This window comes from Halyomorpha halys, unplaced genomic scaffold (genome assembly GCF_000696795.3).
Source record: "Halyomorpha halys isolate HHAL.00 unplaced genomic scaffold, Hhal_1.1 Scaffold624.1, whole genome shotgun sequence".
In the NCBI taxonomy this organism is placed as follows: Eukaryota; Metazoa; Arthropoda; class Insecta; order Hemiptera; family Pentatomidae; genus Halyomorpha; species Halyomorpha halys.
This window is the reverse complement of record NW_027106861.1, coordinates 877,441-895,977: the sequence shown is the minus strand read 5'-3', so window position 1 is coordinate 895,977 and position 18,537 is coordinate 877,441. Positions and strand designations below refer to the sequence as shown.

At 31.8% G+C, this 18,537-nt stretch overlaps 2 protein-coding genes across 9 annotated transcripts in view; one reads left to right on the top strand and one right to left on the bottom strand.

Annotated features, from left to right (window-relative positions):
* LOC106684867 (transient receptor potential channel pyrexia) overlaps window positions 1-10,146 on the top strand; it is a 20,631-nt gene extending 10,485 nt beyond the window's left edge. For all 6 annotated transcript variants that reach the window (XM_014427173.2, XM_067045172.1, XM_067045174.1 and 3 more), the window contains 4 exons: window positions 33-749; window positions 4,144-5,133; window positions 5,205-5,450; window positions 7,694-10,146. In XM_014427173.2, the coding sequence (XP_014282659.2) occupies window positions 33-749; window positions 4,144-5,133; window positions 5,205-5,450; window positions 7,694-8,446 (2,706 nt within the window). In that variant the 3' untranslated portion in view covers window positions 8,447-10,146. The remainder of the gene's footprint in view (window positions 1-32; window positions 750-4,143; window positions 5,134-5,204; window positions 5,451-7,693) is intronic.
* ArgRS-m (arginyl-tRNA synthetase, mitochondrial) overlaps window positions 10,138-18,537 on the bottom strand; it is a 19,608-nt gene continuing 11,208 nt past the window's right edge. For all 3 annotated transcript variants that reach the window (XM_014427137.3, XM_067045176.1, XM_067045177.1), the window contains exons 6-8: window positions 15,976-16,124; window positions 13,242-13,316; window positions 10,138-10,324 (exon numbers count right to left, since the gene is read on the bottom strand). In XM_014427137.3, coding sequence (XP_014282623.1) covers window positions 10,174-10,324; window positions 13,242-13,316; window positions 15,976-16,124 — 375 coding nt within the window. In that variant the 3' untranslated portion in view covers window positions 10,138-10,173. The remainder of the gene's footprint in view (window positions 10,325-13,241; window positions 13,317-15,975; window positions 16,125-18,537) is intronic.

Here is an 18,537-nt window from a genome sequence, read left to right as displayed (position 1 = left end):
TCTTAAGAAATATAAAAGTACATTATTTACAGTTATCTGAAGAAATTGAGATTGGTTTTTCTGCTCTACACATTGCATCCAGGCGAGGAAATCTAAAATGTGTGGAACTTCTACTTTCTTTTGACGCTAACTTGAACACACATGACGGAAAAGGCTTATCGCCACTAGATGTTGCTGGCACTCAGCCAATGGGTTCAGATGTATACGATGCAAGCCAAACAATAGATTATCGATTTAATAAAGATAAAGAAATAAACGAAAGTGAAATCCATAAAGTGATGAAAATTTTAATTGATGGTGGCGCACTGATGCCAAAAGCTAACATAATCTTGAAAGAGGGATATGTGGTAAACCAGCGAAGGAAGGGAGTGACAGCACTCCACACAGCTGTGAATAACGAAGACCTTCCATTAACTGAGTACCTGCTGTCGAGGGGCGCCTGCCTCACGACCTGGGACGAGGGCGGGCTGTCTCCCGTGCACCTGGCGGTGGACCTCTCTTCATCTACCTTATTGAGGAGTATGCTCAAGTTTACTATTTCCATAACAGGAATAAGGGATGCTAAGGGGAGAATTCCATTACACCTTGCCGTTGAAAACGGTTGGAAGGACGGTGTAGAAATACTTTTAGAGGCTGGTTCAATTGTATCTGCAACGACTAACTACAACCAGACTGTACTTCATATTGCCTCCGAAAGAGGTAGATTCATTATTCTTGAAGAACTTCTTTCTCTAAGGGAGAGTGAGCAGGTAACTATGTAACATTTTAGTTCTGTAGAATTATAAATAAGTTTTAATTGGCCTATATTAAAAAAATAACACCAAAGATTATACAAATGCTTTAAAATCAGTGTATGCTCCTTGTTCTAACATTTAAATTACACAATGAGGTGTTTATAGTCGACCGTAGATTACTGATTGAAGAAGACGGTCGGGGGGTGCGGTCAGCAAAGGAACAACATAAATAAACAAAAAAAAGTAGGCAGAGATTTCTGCTAAACTGTTTAGCAGAGATCTCTGCCTATAACTCCCTGATGAAGACCTAAAAATCAGGTCGAAACGGCATAAATAAATATTTTTTTGTTTATTTATGTTGTTCCTTTGCTGACCGCACCTCACGACCATCTTCTCCAATCAATTAATTTAAAATACACATTTAATATTTAGATTTCTATATCCAGAAAGATTTTGTGTAAAGGGTGGTATTAAATAAAAGACAAAATGGAACAGGACAGTAAATCAGGTCGCTCTCGGAGAAACAGCATCTATAGGATTGATAGCCGTAAAATATATTTTAACCAGAAATATAGGTGCCAGGACTATAGGTGGACCATTTGGATACATGGTAAATTGATGGTTGCCGCGGAACTTACATAATAAGATCCTAGTCAGCTAAATTTAATGGCCATAATCCACGAGTCTTAATTGGTTTGTTGTGTGATTGTTACAAGCCTTAATGGAAATGTGGAATGTAAGCTCTGTTTTATGAACTATAATCCGTGGACTTCTTCAGAGTATTCATTCACCTTCTCTTCAGTTCTAAAGTCCTGCAAAAATAGTTCATCTCGCTACCAAGAATATTTATTGTCCAAAACATATTCCTAAAAAACGAAATGTATTGTGATACCCAAGACAGCATCGTTTCTTAACAAGCATGATTTAAATTATGAATAAAATAACACTAAGTTTCTCATTTGTCTAATCTTAACGAGAAAACGGTTGAACTGATTTTTTTCCCATTGTTTTGAAGATCCCTAAAAACGTTTTAAGCGAAGTCAACCTAAAATTCGCCATTTCCTCATCATATTATTCGATACATAGTATCGGAAACCGAGATAAACTCAGGGAAACCAACATAAGCTAAAATTCTCATTGTTTCTTTTAAAAAAACTAAATGGGAAAGTAGCAACATTAAATTCTTACTAAGAACATCCATACAAAATGGTATACATACTATGAATATTTATTTTATTTTATGTAATATCGTGCTATTATTAAAGCCGTGGAAGCTTTTCGAAAATAATGAGGTGTAGATATATACTTATGCACTGTATACTTATGGTATTATGGAGATTATGTAACTTATTTTTTTCATTCATTAATTTATTTTGAGGTGTAGATAGTTGACCGTAGATTAATGATTGGAAAAGTTTGTCGGGGGGTGCGGTAAGCAAAGAACAACATAAATAAACAAAACCATATTTATCTATTTTATGTCGACGTTTCAGTTGCAGGGCTACATTCTACGCCATAACCTCTGATGAAGACCTGAAACTCAGGTCGAAACGTCGGCATAAAATAAATAAATATGGTTTTGTTTATTTATGTTGTTCATTGCTGACCGCACCCACCGACAAACTTCTCCAATAATTTTTCGAAAATATATTTTTTTTTAGCTGCTTCCGATTCCATATTCTTACAATTCTTGTACCATTTTGTGCTACCCATTCCCCTCAACTCAACAATGTAAATTATGCAATAATATAAGAACGTACGCTATTATTAGGTATCATTGCTAGGAGCCGGCCGTGGACTCCATGATCTGTCTCCTAATAAGAACGCCACGGGATTCTGAATTGTCTTTCATTCCAAGTCCCAAACGAAGGGAATAGTATTGTTTTTAATTGCTATTATTTCAAATTAAGCAATTTAGTTGTACTGCTATAACCGATACTAGACCCTAGGATTCTACACAACCTTTGTCATTCTGTTTTAGGCAGACATTTTCCGATTTCAGATTCGCACAAAACTTCTGACATTGTTTTCTATCACATCCATCCTATTGGATACTGTTATGTTATCCAATATAACATGACTATACGATTATTATCACAATTTATTCCTAAATGTCGATTATCTTAATGATATTGAAATTCCACATTATCAATTTAGTCCGCACGATGATTCCTTCAAAAGGATCGACTTTTTGTTCCGATATATTTTTTTTTTGTTCTGACAACTCTAAACTCAATATTGTAGAACGTCAGGATTTTAATAAATATTATTCATTCTTAATATTCGTCGGTCATTAATAAAAAAAAACTCCAACGTAGACGAATATTTCATAAATCAAATAATACCCATAAAGTCTGGTCTGTTCCTTTATTTTTTTATGGCTATTTTTCACGAAAGAATGTTAGAACTTATCTTTTACTATATTTTATTCTGCATTTAACGTATTCTATGGATTTTACTGTATACAAATTATTTTGTGACAACCCTAGTAATTACTAGAGGAACCATAGCAGAGGAAAATAAAAACAACTTGTTTTTGTTATAAAAACCTAAACTTTTTTTGTCAGATACGCCAATATTAAAGCAAAACAGCGATATGAACTTATGGCATAAGAAGGTACCTCATATAAATACCTACACTACGACATAAATAAAGCTTTAGAAACTAGAATTCGCTGGTTGATTTTAATGTATCATTAAATTTCGTACTCCATTGGTCCCCATTCCGCTCTATGTAAACTGTTTCAGGATTGTTGAACGCGGAGATGGTGGAAACAAATAAAATGTTTTTGCTGTTTTATTAGTTACGGTTAAATAACATGAAACGTTCTTACTGCAGTGAGAACTAACGACACAACACACACAAAACAATGACTTGCTGGTAACCTACGACTTACTGTTATGAAACCGTTCAAAGCCGTTCCGGTACAATCGATATACTCAGAGTTTGCCGCAGAGCAACGTGTATACAATAAAAAATGAATTTTTACATCTCACTTTAACAAGGATCAGGCAATTCGATATTTTGAGACCCTACATTTATGAGGAGGCTCTCTGGTGAAACTACTCTTCAAAAATCTCTTTCTTGTAGGTTTTTAAAGCATAGCACAGTTCTAACAAACTTAACCTAGGACGTATAACCAACTAGCTGAATTTAAAGCGGTCTTGTGTCTCATATTATTCATCAGTTGGTTATTTATATATTCGTCACAGAATTGTTAAATATCAGGAAAGGTGCATTGTGAATTAATGAGGTTAAGGGTGGCCAATGAACATCAGTTAATCTATTAAAATATGTTCTAATAAGCTTCTAGTTGTTTTTGTTGGGTCTTAATTTATTATTTATTATAACTGAATTTATCTAATTTAAGGTATATGCTCGATTCAGTTTTCGTTGTAAATGTTTTAGATTTTGGAGAGCAGAAACTACAAACATGAAACTCCTCTCTGTTGTGCCGTTAAAAACAACAGATTAGAATGCGTTAAGCTACTCGTTTCCAAAGGAGCTGATACAACATTTATGTTACCAGGTGATCTAACTCTTCTTCACTTAGCAGTACGTAACAACTCTCGAGAAATATTGCAGTGCTTGCTGGAAAGCCCAGGTAGAGAACGGAAGGACGTCAAGAGCAAAGACGAGAGAAGAGGAATGACACCGTTGCAAATAGCAGCACAAGAAGGTTACGTTGATTGTGTAAAAGAATTGTTGGATGTTAAAGTAGACATATTTTTAGAAACTGATGGACAAACGGCTCTTCATCTTGCAGCAAAATCTGGACACCTGGAAGTAGTTCAAGCTTTAGTTAGTCATGACCAAAGCATATTAGAAGTTAAGAACAAATCAGGCTGGTATCCGCTCCACATCGCTGCCGGGCAAGGGCATAGTGATTGTGTTCGCGACATGCTGTTAATGGGTGCCGATATATCTGCCACCGTACCTAATGATTCGGGCAATAGCACGGCCTTAGACATAATACAGTACTGTGTTCCGAAACCTGTTGAGTTTTTAGAAGATATATTTAATTTTTATATTACGATCAATAATTTTCCAGTCCATGACTTAGAATGTGAAATAGAGTTGAAATATGACATCCTTGTGCCAAATGGAGGGTGTGAAAAACAACTTAAAGTAATTGACGCAATTATCAATTGTGGAAAAGACTCTTTGGAAGAAAGTCTTCTTTCACATCCGCTGACTGAAAGTTTTCTCTATCTCAAGTGGATGAAACTGAGAACATATTTTATCCTAATGATATTGTTATATGCTGCTTTGACGATATCGATAACTACTGTATCACATATAACATTCATCGAAAAAAGTAATACTACATTGTGTTTAGTTATATCGATGTCAGCTAGGGTAATGATGTTTCTCTGCCTCATACCTATAATAACTGTAGTAAGTATAGGTAAATATGGAAATAAATATGCATTTTTTTCAAAGATTAAATAAACCAACTATTATTTCAGGAAATAATCAACGCAAGTCAATTAAAACGTTATTATATCCTTGATAGCGAATCATGGGTAAAATGGTCCGTGATAATAAGCGCCTGCATCTTGGAAGCTTTAAACCCAAAACTTTACTGGATACACTACCTGGCTTCTGTAACGGTGCTCCTTTCCTGGATCGAGCTCCTCTTTCTCATCTCTCGATGGCCAACCTGGGGTTTTTACGTCTTAATGTTTTCTAGAGTAGCTTCAAAAGTTATAAAGGTTAGTAAAATATTGATGCTCATAAGATATATATATTTTTTTTTTTCAGTTAGTAATTTTAACTCATTTAAAAAAAAAGTTATAATTAATCGAACTTAAATTTTTTTATTAAATTTTAAAAGAGGTCATATAGCTATTTGTATTTTTAAAATTTTCACATATAAATAGATAATGTGCAAAATTGCTTATCATTATAACTTAAGGGGGTTTCCCTGTTTTAAAAACAATAATAAACAAATAATTCCGTGAGATGTAGATAAAACCTTAACAAGTCCATTACCAATAATTCGCCTGCTAATGAGCTTCAGATTGAAAGGTAATGGAAAGAGAAAAAGGAAAAATGAAGTGTTTTAAATGAGCATTGGGAAGAAACATCAACAATGCTGGGCGGGAGAGAATTCCAGAGCGTAGCAGATCAGGCAAGGGTAGGTATCAAAACAGGCCAAAAATTAGTTATTAACAAAACTATAACTAGTCACTGTTTTATTTATAACTAATTTTTGCCTAGCTCTGTATAGAATAATGTAGTTTTGTAGGTATGTCAATAATAACTGTTGTCAATTATTGACAATAATTGTTGATGTGGAAAGGGTGAAGTTAATCATTTAAGAAAAGTATGAGAGACAAATTTCTCATACACTAAAGAAAAAGTAAAATCCTTAAAAAATATCTACATACATACTTAACTTTCTCCTACCTATATATGCTCCCCTGAGTCCAAAAAACAAGTCTAGCAAAATGGTATCTGTGTCTGCTTGTGAACAGTCTACATCAAAAACAAAAAGTAGTAAGGAACTGAATGACATATTTTGGGCGGGTATATGACTGCGACGTGACAGTAACTTTTTCGATAGTTTTTTCGATTTTCTCGACTCGATTTTGGTTAAACTCGGTATTTCAACGTACAATTGAATGGTCTTTAAAGTCAGGGAGGTATTATCGTCATTATAATATTAAACCATGGATAAATCAAATATTAGACAATTTTAAAAATAAATGAAGGAGAAAAAAGGAAAAATAGAAGGATCCGATTCGGACGGAAAGAGCCGAGACCACTCGAACTGTCCCGATTGCTTTGCAGCTTCGTTATCTTTGTTATACTGCTTAATATTTGGCAAGGGACATGACGGTCGCGCGGGTTGTGGCGCACTTCCCAATTCGATCGGTTCGGAACGTTTGTAGGTTTGATTCCCACCTGGGGCAGTTAATTATTCACTTATCGGCGGTCCCGAGGAATGAATCTAGACACTCCCACCTTGGTTAGTATGCGGCGGCAATCTAGGTCAAGGGTTGGCAAAAAGGACCCACAGGCCCACTTGCCCGTCTTGTTCCCCTCACCAAATATCAGTACCAGTACCAGTAATATTTTGCAAAACTCCACCCTTCTCGAGAAACATTAAGATAAAAATTTTTTTATATAGGGAGATGGTCAGGGTCAAAAAATTTTTTGTTCACAATTTTCGACTTCCCTGGTTTCAAGTTTTTTCTAATCAGAAAAATAGCGTTAACTTACCAATTTAAACCAAACTTGGGTCATATGTAGAGTGCTAAGGGAACTTAGTATGATATGCGCACAGCACCAGATATTTTTGTTGCAATTGACCATGCATAGCCATCACTTTTCATTATTATAAATATTTGTGATTCAATTAAAAAATTTAAATAAAACATCTATAATTGATTTGGGAGTAACCCCGCCTAAAATTACTCTTGTAAATACATAAGTTTAAAACGGTTAACAAAAAAAATACACCTACTAAAAAAAATTCATAAATAAATCCTGATAGAACTAAAAGCCTGATTAAATAAATAAATATGATAATGATTAAAAAATGAAAAAATTCAATTTTAAGAACACAAAATAGTTTTATTTACAAATAAAGATAGATACAAGTTATTCCTGACTACCACAAATGATTATTCATGATATTGAACTTTTTTTTTCGGCCAAGACTCCCATTGGAGTCTATATTGCCTAACCATGGTTGGGGGTCAAAGTTCTTTTTTTTTGTGGGACCTCCACTCAATGAAAAAGTCAATGTCCCAGGCGGGTTTCGAACTGGCACCGCCAATAGACATAAAATTGGTAAGACTGTGTCTCAACCAATAAGCTACTGGCGGGCCGATATTAAACTTAATAATTTTTGAAATATACATCTTATTCAATAATAAATGAATTTTGCTGTTACTTAAGAAACAATGTAGTAACATAAACTCAAATATACCATACATTTCTGTTTCAGGTACTTATAACGTTTGCTTTTTTGATGATTGGATTTGCTTTCGCGTTCCAGATTCTTTTTGAAGCAAGTATTCCCTTTAGAAATATTCTTGAAGCTTTAGTGAAAGTTATTGTAATGATGACTGAATTTGATTATGAAAGCATGTTCGAAAATGTTCAAGAGCCAACATCATTCTTTGTGGTAGGAAGACTCATGTTTGTGACATTCGTATTATTGGTTGCAATGGTCATGATGAATCTTATTGTTGGTCTCTCTGTGAATGATATATCACAATTGGAAGCACAAGGTCGAACACAGCAATTGGCCAAACAAGCAGGATTCCTAAGTTTCTTAGAGCTTTGCCTGTATTCCAAGAAACTCGATTCTCTACCCCTAAAGTGGAGAAAAGCTTTATCAGAACGAAGGTCAGTTACAACAACAGTTACAATTAATCCTGCAAGACATTCCCGGTCAGATGTATTATTCCCTAAGGGTATTATAGAGAATATTTTGAGCAATATTAGCAACAGGCAAAATAAAACTAATATGAGTAACAGTCTTCAGAATATTTACAACAAGATTGAAACCATTTCTCAATTATTTCGAACCATATCAAAAGAAAATTTATATGAAAACAGTATAGAAATTAAAAATTTCAAAGAGATACTTGTTTCAATATTAGAAGAACAGAAATCGATAAAAGAGTTAATTATGAAAATGGAAAATAATAACGGAATCCCGATTTGCCCAAGAGAAGTAAATAAAAAGGTATAATAGGATATGGTATCTGTTTGATTTATTTTATCTTAACCTGGCTTAATACTCTGACCATTTAACAAGTTCACCTTATAAATAAAGGTGTTTCATTCATTGATTAACTCAAAAATAAATTTGCCCAAGTTTGACATAGCAGCAGGGACAGAACGTCCAGGTATTCTAGTCAATGGAGGTCCAATACTGATACTGAAGTCAGAAAGGAAGGCCAGCATGATAAAGAATATAGATTAGTGAGCAAATTGTTCAGTAAAATCTATTGATATTGTGCTCTATCAAATGCAAATGAGGTGGAAACTGAAGGATATTGAGTTCCTATTTTTCAAAATATCAAAAAGCCTTTTAGATAGTATTATTCAAGAAATTTACAGTTCTGATTAAATTGAGGAGTCTGTATGATGAAAGAGAAGCATTATAAGATTATTTCAATAAATTTAGAAGTCCAGAATTGTAAACCATAGTACAGAACACACCAGCTTTTTTGGACTTCATTTGTCAAGTCAACCAGCGGCTTTTTTCTTTTGTAGTAATCCAATTTGTTTTGAAACTTGTGTTTGGGTGAATTAAAAAGGATGTAATGTGAGCCATAGCAGAAGACCTAAAGGAATGAGTGCATATTTTTCTTGTTATAGTGAGTATTGTGGTATAAAAAACAGAAAATGTAATTATCTATAAGGATAGTACCACAAAAAAAGCAAGAGAGTTATAGTATTTTTAATATTTGTTAGTACTTCTTTCAAAGATAAAACTAAATTGCTAATTGATCAAGATAATAAGAAAAAAATTATTCATATTGGAAGAAGATAGTTGACCATATGAAGTAGATTGGTGGAAGATAGTCTGGGTGGCGGTCAATGATGCTATCAAAATAGTAAAATTAATAGGTTGAAAATAAATAGTTTTCTTTTACTATTTTAATACCTTTATTGAGCGCCACCTGGACTATCTTCCTACACAAAAAAATTATCGGTCTATTTCTACAACTTCTGAATACCTATTGTTTGAATGTGATAAATCCATGACGATGTCATCAATAGAAACTTTTCTGCCATTAAAAAGTGGAAAACATCTATATTTAATATATAATATATTTGTTATAATTTAACAACAGTAAATGATGAATTTGTTCTCTCCTCTTCCTATCAAAGTCTTCTAGAACAGGTTTGGTTTGTACCAATCATGTTAATATCAAGCATTTAATTCACAAATACTTCTTTTTTGTTTTTATTAACTCATTACTAAGTGCCTTGTATTCTAGCAGGAAATAAAAAAATGTTTTTGTCAAAAAAAAAAAATTGAAAATTTTCACTCCCTTTTAATGAACTGCTCCATATTATAGGTAATACTATTACCCGTAACACAGAACTTAATTCTGTTATCTACTACTAAAATTAACCCTGTCTTGAGAACATTTCCAGGGAGAGTGCATTGATATTGTACCTAGATTACCCCATATTAGTTACATTACTTTCACTTCCCCATTCAAAAACATATTACCCATTTCCTTGACACAATTATATCACTAAAGGTATGGAAACCCTTCCAAGAGACAAGGCAGCACGACCTGCAGTTCACATGTTTTTATTCACCACATTTCTTGTCTCTTATAGAATGGGCTATAAGTTTTTTTAAACTATATCATTTGAATTGAACAATTAAAAAAATATATATGTATATAAAAACTTTGGAAATTAAAATAAATACTTAAAACAATTTATTGAATTAGACTACATTTTATTAAGAGGCTGTAAACCAAGAATCTTCATCGATGAATGTAGAAACTTTTTAGCTGTATGGAAAAGTAACAATCGCTGTTGAGCAATGTCTGAAGGTTGTCCCTTTACTGGTAAATTTTTTAAACAACGACTCACTGTGTTACTGGAAAAACAAAATATCATACATTAAAGCATACATATAAGGAGAAAATAGTCAGGGATGTGGTCAGTAATGATAGAGAAATAAGTAAAAGTTATTTTATATATGTATATATAGTTGACTGTAAAATTTGATGTATAGGAAGATGGTCAGGGTTGCGGTCAAAGGAGAAACAAAAATAGTTATAAACTATTTTTGTTTCTCCTTTGACCGCAACCCTGACCATCTTCCTATACATAAAAGTTATTTTATTTGTGCCAAAGTTTCACAGTAATAAAAATGAGTAAAAAATAATAACTATAAACACCTTATTATGAAAACATATATCTTTTTAATAAATTTGCATAATTAAACAAAATAACTTTTATCAAATTCCTATTCAGTAATATAGAACATTGAAAAAAAAATGACTGAGAAAAATTAATCAAGTATTTAAATCTGATTTCTATAAAAATGTGTGATGGTGTTATAAGCAGACATACAAGTGACAATTATTGGTGAACATCCAACGATTCTTTTAATTTTTAATGAGATTAGACATAAGGTTTTTGAGTGATTAACGTTTAAGACAATAAATTTGTAACAATTTGTCTCCTAAAACATTCTTTTAATTTTCAATTTTAAAGGATTTTCACCAAAACATTAGGACAGTAAGTAGCCGTTTAGGGATTAAGGTAACATGTTGCATTTATATTATTATATTTGTTTTTACCTTGTAATCAATATTGAAATGGCTATTAGTAGTTCAAAAGTGAATCATCAACAAAAAAAGGAAACAGAGTATTACCATGAAGAGGTATATACTCAAAGTATAATACGAAAAGCAAGAGTGAAGAGATATATGATTTAAAAACTACTATGGGAAAATGATGGTTGACGGCATTGGTAAACTTAAAAGGGTGCAGAAGGATGCAATTTTTTAAAAAACTTTTTAGGTAAAAGTTATAATTTAATGACAGGCAACATTTATTTCAAGGAGAGATATACTCTAACAATCTAATTGTTTAAAAACAAAATATAAATTAATATTAATTGTAACAAGTTTTATTTGATTTCCAAACATTAGGAGAAGTGTAATAATCAAGTTTCTGAAATAAACTATTCGAGAAATATTGAAGCCTCTGAGTCTATTGTAACATTTAACTAATTACAGTTCATGTTTGTGAATATTTATCAATGAGGAAGTGCAAAATTCATAATCATAATTAAATATTCTTTGTTATTTGGTTGGAAATGAGCATCTACTTTTTTTAGTTGATATAATAAACTGATTCTTTTCATCCTTTACTTAGGCTTCCTTTTGTCATTTATTTAGAACCATAATTTTTCATGTTTCAGAGTTATAATCCCATTTTTAGAAAATTTAAATGATACATGAACAAATAATTAATTAATAAAAATTACAATAGCATCATAATATAAAAACAAAAATTTTCTTATAGAGATGAGCTTTGCGATTCAGTAATGGAAAAAATATGTTAGATGGTGTTTTATAATAATAAGCGGAAGCTTAGTTTGCTGTTATAACTATTATTTCAAAATTGAGTATATTTCACAAGTAGAGTCATTGGTAACAAATATGGACACATGAGTTTCTTATCTAGGAACCTTGAGATGTACAATTTTTTTTTTTCATCAAATAGTTTTAAAAAGTTAGATCAGTTATTAATCCATTGAAATATATACACAGTAGGATCTCACTAATCTGGCCCCATAATTGGTAGAAATGGATTACCAAATTAGGCAGATTAGTAGAGCTACTTAAAAAAAACAAAAAAAACAGAAACAAATTTAAGTGAAAACCTCGAACAATTACTAAGAAAGCTATTATATGAAAATATTCACTAGTTAAAGTTAAATCCAATTCGAAAGCCCCTTTTAAATTTATTCAACCACCACTTGCCAAACTTCAATTTAAAAAAAAATATTTTTGTCTTTTCCATAAGAATCACACTGAAAGAAGCATGTGCCTGTTGCTTCCTTATACAGACAAAGCTAAAGTACATGTCCTACTTCCAGAAACTCACCCACTTTCAAAGTTTTTCTTATGCTATAAAATAATTTATCCATTACTGTTAGATAGAACAGTCACTTGTGTCAAGTTAAACATGACACACAACATTCAACGACAGCAAAAGACAATATCTTAAGGGTTTATAATATGGTAAAGAACAGTATTCTGGTCTTACAAATATGATGAAGCATGTAAACAGCAGACCCAGGAGTGCCCTTATGCTGTATGTCTTGGAATAGCGAATGTGTATACATCATAACGTTTATGTAATCGATATAATGATCTTTATACTCACTGTACCAGTACAGGTATAAGTTTACCTTTTTATGTCTCTCTCTCTCTCTCTCTCTCTCTCTCTCTCTCTCTCTCTCTCTCTCTCTCTCCCCCCCTCAAACACACACACTTTTATTTATGTGTTTCAACTATTTCCTATCTACAATGTTTACAAGTTTATTACAAATTATAAAGAAGTTATTGTTAAATAAAATTAATTTTTGTCAAATTAAATAGCATGAAAAAAAATTCAGATATATACACTAATAAGTAAATAGCCTTTTATGCCAGTTTTAATCCTCACAAGGAAGTTATTAATTAAAAACAAATTTATTGGGAAATGTTACAATAGGCCACATCTAAGCATCAAGTAATTGTACTAATTGGGTCACTACCACAAAAAGTAGCAAAACGTCTAACACCTGAATATCGTTCTAAATAACATGTATATACTACCTGAATACGTCAATTTCAATAATAAAATTTTAAAAGTATTTAAACACAAATGGTGAAAAAAAATCCTCTAAAACATCTACACCATAACTCTTGAATAATTTGAAGGGAGGAAAAAAACTTTATCAAAAAAATGTTTGGGATAAATAATGGGTTATAGGAAAATAAAAGTATACTTACGATAATTTAAATGCATAATTTACTAAATAAAAGGACTCTAATTCATTTTGGCAGCAATTAATGACATCCTGAAACCTTGACAAAAAAACAAAAAAGAAAACAATTATAAATAATAAAAATGGTTTTTACAAATAATATCAATATGTAGTTCCTTAATCAAAGAATTAGAAAGTTAGATTTAATATTATGAGTTATCTAAAAGTAATCACTTATCAGATCACTAAGCTTAAATGAAATTTTGATTAACTTGTTATGAGTACCTGGAGTCTATCATCGGTGGCATATTGAAATGGAATAACTATATTACAATTAAACTATCCTAGAGCAAATATATATAGCTAGTCTTGCAGCAAGAATATGAAGTATAGATATCTTAATTAACCTAACACCATTATAAAAAGATTTAAGTGCAAAATTCTGGGAATACTCACGGACTTGTGCAATTAATAAAAATTCAATATATAATTAAAATACTTTCTAATTAGCACAAAAAGAAGCTAATACAATAATATTTTTGGAAATAAGGTAACTCTATTGTGACAAAAGTACAAATAAGATGGATGGAATTATGAGATTGATTACTGCGTGAAAGAGCCTCAGATATAGTTTTCATGGTCTGGAATATGAAGAGTAGGTATACCTCAGGTGTTTTTTATCATTTATAAATATAATTTTGAACCATACAGACCTTCAGATTGAAATTTTACACTTCATGATATATAATTATGTCAAAGATATAGGTAAGCATCGAGTAGGTTAATACTCAGATACAACAGAGGAATCAAAAAATGATCTCAACAACCTCATTCAGATCAAAAACTTAATGTTGAAAGGATTCTGTTTCATACCCCAGTCTACCTGCTCTCTATAGGTTTACAAAGTTATGATAGACCAGTCAGGGACAGCTCAGACCAAGTTTCATTAACATTAATGTCAAATCAGCACAAATGTACAACCAACACACCTAGGATAGGTCTGGAAAATTAATACAGCTGATAGTAATTACAGCCATAATTTTTGGGTCTAACACAAAGCAACAGCAGAAATATAAATAAATCTCTTCTATAGATAAACATGACTATATTATTATTAGTGTTAACACCATATTTTATAATTAATTTTTGTAAATAGTATTTGAGTAGTATTAGTGTTTAATTTAGTTACATTTATTTTTATTTATATTATTTTAATTGGATTTAGTATTCATATTTGTGTGTTCTAATTAAGTAATAGAGACATAAGGGTTGATAACTGTTGCTAAGACGTCGCCCAGCAACATCTTCGCTCTTAAATCAGTTCCGGGTAATTAGTGGCCATGATCATTTGTAACCAGCCCTGTCTGCGTTTATAATGTATTATTTGTGGACATTTTTAGAGTTTTTTGTCAATATTAAAATCCGAAGCCAGACCTTTTCTGTGTTTTGACTTGATTGGCAGTTGTGGCTAATTAGTGGCCATGATTGTTTGTAACCAGCCCTGTCTCCGTTCATTTGGTCTTATTTATTGAACATTTTTTAGTGTGTTAATCGATATTAAAGTCAGAAACCAGACCTTTCCTGGCCTTTAAGTGGAATATGAGTTGTTGTTCATTAATCGGCTCACAAAATTCATTAAAATAACTAGACCCTTTCGACTGTTTATGAGCCAGTGCACCAACCTTGGACCACTGCAGCAGTGTATTTAGCTACAGAGCCTACACATCTCGATTGGAGTGGATCAACCTTTTGTGGACCAGAGCATTTATTTTATATTGTTTTTTTTTTTGCAAATTTCTCTTTTTTATTTTCTTAATTTATTTATCTAATTATATTTTTATCTAAAAGGCTTTTTATTTTTACTTGTACTCATTATTTTATAAATCTTTTGTTTATTTTACGTTAATGTTAAACATATAAATGTTTATATCCGAACCAGCTAGTTGTTTTTGTTCTTTTAAAGCCTTCTAACAAAAATATATAGTCAATTTGAGGTGGCTTTAACAATTAGTGACTACATATTCATAAACACAAATTACTAAACAATGGCTTATCAATTAAATTAATTATTTCATATATCAGTAAATAATAAATAATAAAAACGTGTTGGTCAATTATATACCATTTTTTTTTTAAAAAAAAAAAGATAAATTAATCAAATTACTTTTTTTCTCTTGTCAATCTTTAGATACTCTATGTCTAGAATCATAATTTCTTATTTTTTCTTGATTGATTACAAAGATTCTAAATAAAAATAAAACAAGTGTACAAAGTTCAGAACTTAGCTAATAATGAAGTGTAATGATTTTATTTTTGTAGATAATAAAATTACTTTTCAAATGACCATTACATAAGCATAATATATATGATTTTGGTTAATGGTCTTGGAATTACATGAAAATAATTTTTTTTTTCTTTGTAACTAGTGATTAGCAGTATATATAATAAGCAAACACTAACTATAAGTTGAAACAAAATATTTTCATATATATCAAGGCTGTAAGCTAAAGATTAACCTTTTGGGCACAATCAGTGATTTTACATAGTTTCCATCTTGATTTGGGACACCTCATAAAACTTTTTTTATCTAAAAAAGATTTCTGTGGATTATTTAGTAAGAATATCTCATTTTTTAATTCCTTGAGAATAGAAAAATTTCAGTTGAAATGACAAAAAAAAAAATTTAAAGTCTATTTTATGTAGAATAAAAAAAAAAAAAATTAAAAAAGATCTAAAAGAAATCATATGGAATAAATTACCTAGTCAATTCATACATAAGTTCAAATACAGTTGGCTCTGTGAGAACTGTTGCATTGACATATGTAGGTAAATTAACACCACAAGTTTCTTCTAAGCTGCACAATCGACAGTGAGTATACTGTAGTTTACTTCCAGTGTCACCTGTAGCCTAAGAGTTCATAGAATTTATGCTCAGTAAACATATCGATGGCTTACTTCACAGTAGTGCTAAGTATAAAAATTACTAGTTTTCAATTAATATTTTGACTAAAAAGCTTTATGTTTTATAACTAAATCTGTTCAATAAAAAAATTAATTGAAAAGTTGTAATTTTTCTAAAAAGAGAGAACCTTTAATTGTATTTTTTGTTAAGTATGTGGAAATATACATAACACTATTGTGAAGTAGTAAGCCATTGATATATAGTAATAGTAAATGGATAAGCTGGTGTAATTATTTTTAAATAAATGATAAAGTAAATACGAAACATAAAAGATAAATATGTACAATACCCGGTGTCCTTTTTAGATGGCCCAGCTGAATTTCTCTAGATCATATAAAGATATAAAAAATAGGCCTTCCAATGCATCATTTTAATGGATTTTTTTAAACTGAAATCAATGGCGTAACTAGATTTTAAATTGGTCAATAAATTACAAAGTTTTGGGATAAAGTTTTAAAAACAAAAAAACATACATTTTTCTAGCTAATTCAATTAAAGAATCCATACATACTACACCCAGTGGTTGATGAACCTACAAATCATGTTCTAACTGCCTGCCTTCTTTGATGATACAAAGATTGGCTCTTCCTAGCCACTGTTCCCTGGTGCTCAGTGCGATAGGCTGAGGAGAGACCAATCGACAAGCATCATTACCCTTTGCTGCAATTCTTCAACATGTTACAGGGTTATGATTGGCATAAACCCTGTTTATCAAATATCTCCACAAGAAAAAGTCTATCGGAGTTAGATCGGGTGATCAAGGAGGCCAACAGATGGAGCCATGAGGTCCTATCCACCTATCCTGGTAGTGACAATTTAAGTAATTTCTCACCTGCAGAGATTTGTATGCAGGACATCTATCAAGCTGCAGTATCATTCTCCATCGATGTTCTAGAGGAACATCTAGTAAAGGAGGTATTTCTTCTCTCAAAAAATTTAGAAACTGAGCTCCATTTAACTCATTTTGGTAGAAATAAGGACTAATTAATTTATTTCCGAGAAGGCCACACCGAATATTGATGTTGTGAACCACCTGGTGGCGACAAGAATATGATATTCTAGGATTTTCCTGTGCCCACGTTCGAAAACTCCAATAATTCTATAGACCGTTTATGGTAAACTTTGATCTATCAGTCCATAAGATAAATGGGAGAATGTTATCCTCACCTCCCGCAATCGACAGATATGCAGCCCCTGGACAAAATAAGAGCGATAGGGTTTAAAATTATAAGTTCGAAGCACATCCCTAATTTTGTTCAATGAAAAACCTAAAATCCTTCCAGTATTTTGAAGAGAAGAATTTGAATTTTCTATGACATACCGTTAAGTACCCAGTTCCAGGTCGAAACTATGCTGCCGGTATCTTGGTGGACGGGCTACGGATCTGAATCTCCTTATATTGTGAGCAATACGAATACATGTTTTGTGGTTCCTGTGGGAATGATCAGGAAATTACTAGGAATACAACACACTACACAGCAAGCAATACCACCACTTTCAATAAAACAATTGTACATGTCAGTTTTTTGCAGACAGGAAAACTGCACGGTTCATTCTGATCGATAACTTAATATTAACTATACAGAATAGTTGTAGGTATTGTTGTAAAAGTTGTCTGTTTCCAGGGATTAAAATTCACTATCATAAGACCATTTGGCTAAACACTGACAGAGAAAGTAAACATTTCTAATCCTTCACTACATCTTTAAAACAAACTTTTTCTTATGAATTTAAGCTAAAATAATAACAAACGTGAAGTGGGCAAATTATTTCCTGTGTAAAAAAAAATTAAAAGAATATGTAGATACCAAAACAAAATTATTATTTTTTCTTTAACTTTGTAATTTATTGACCCATTTAAATCGTTAAAATTGCGATTAAGATTGTTTTTCATACATATATTTTTTGTCATTGATTATTTTCTAATTGCTCTTTCATCGTGAGAACGGTGATTTCGTAGCAGCATGACACGTGAATTGTATTTATTTAAGCCCACTAATTGCTACCTATATTCTAAAGACCCAGTATTGGGTCATACTGTAACATACTGAGCTCCAATCCATTAATATATTTTCTGAGGGCAGACGAACCATTGTCAGGACCCGGAGGATATGATGAGTAGCAGGCTGGAACTGCGCTCTGCCAGTTGTCAGGTAAGTCTATGGTATCCAGTCAGTCTTCTGTCATAACAGAGGAATCTTCAGTGGTTTCGGAGACCTTGGGTATTCTGAGAGCTTATGGATGGTTAGATTTCGTGGGCGAATCTATAATGTTTTATTTTTTCTTAACCCTAGAACGACACACTGGGGTGTCACATACCCCAGCACTTTTTAAATTTTGAATAATTCCTACATGTGTA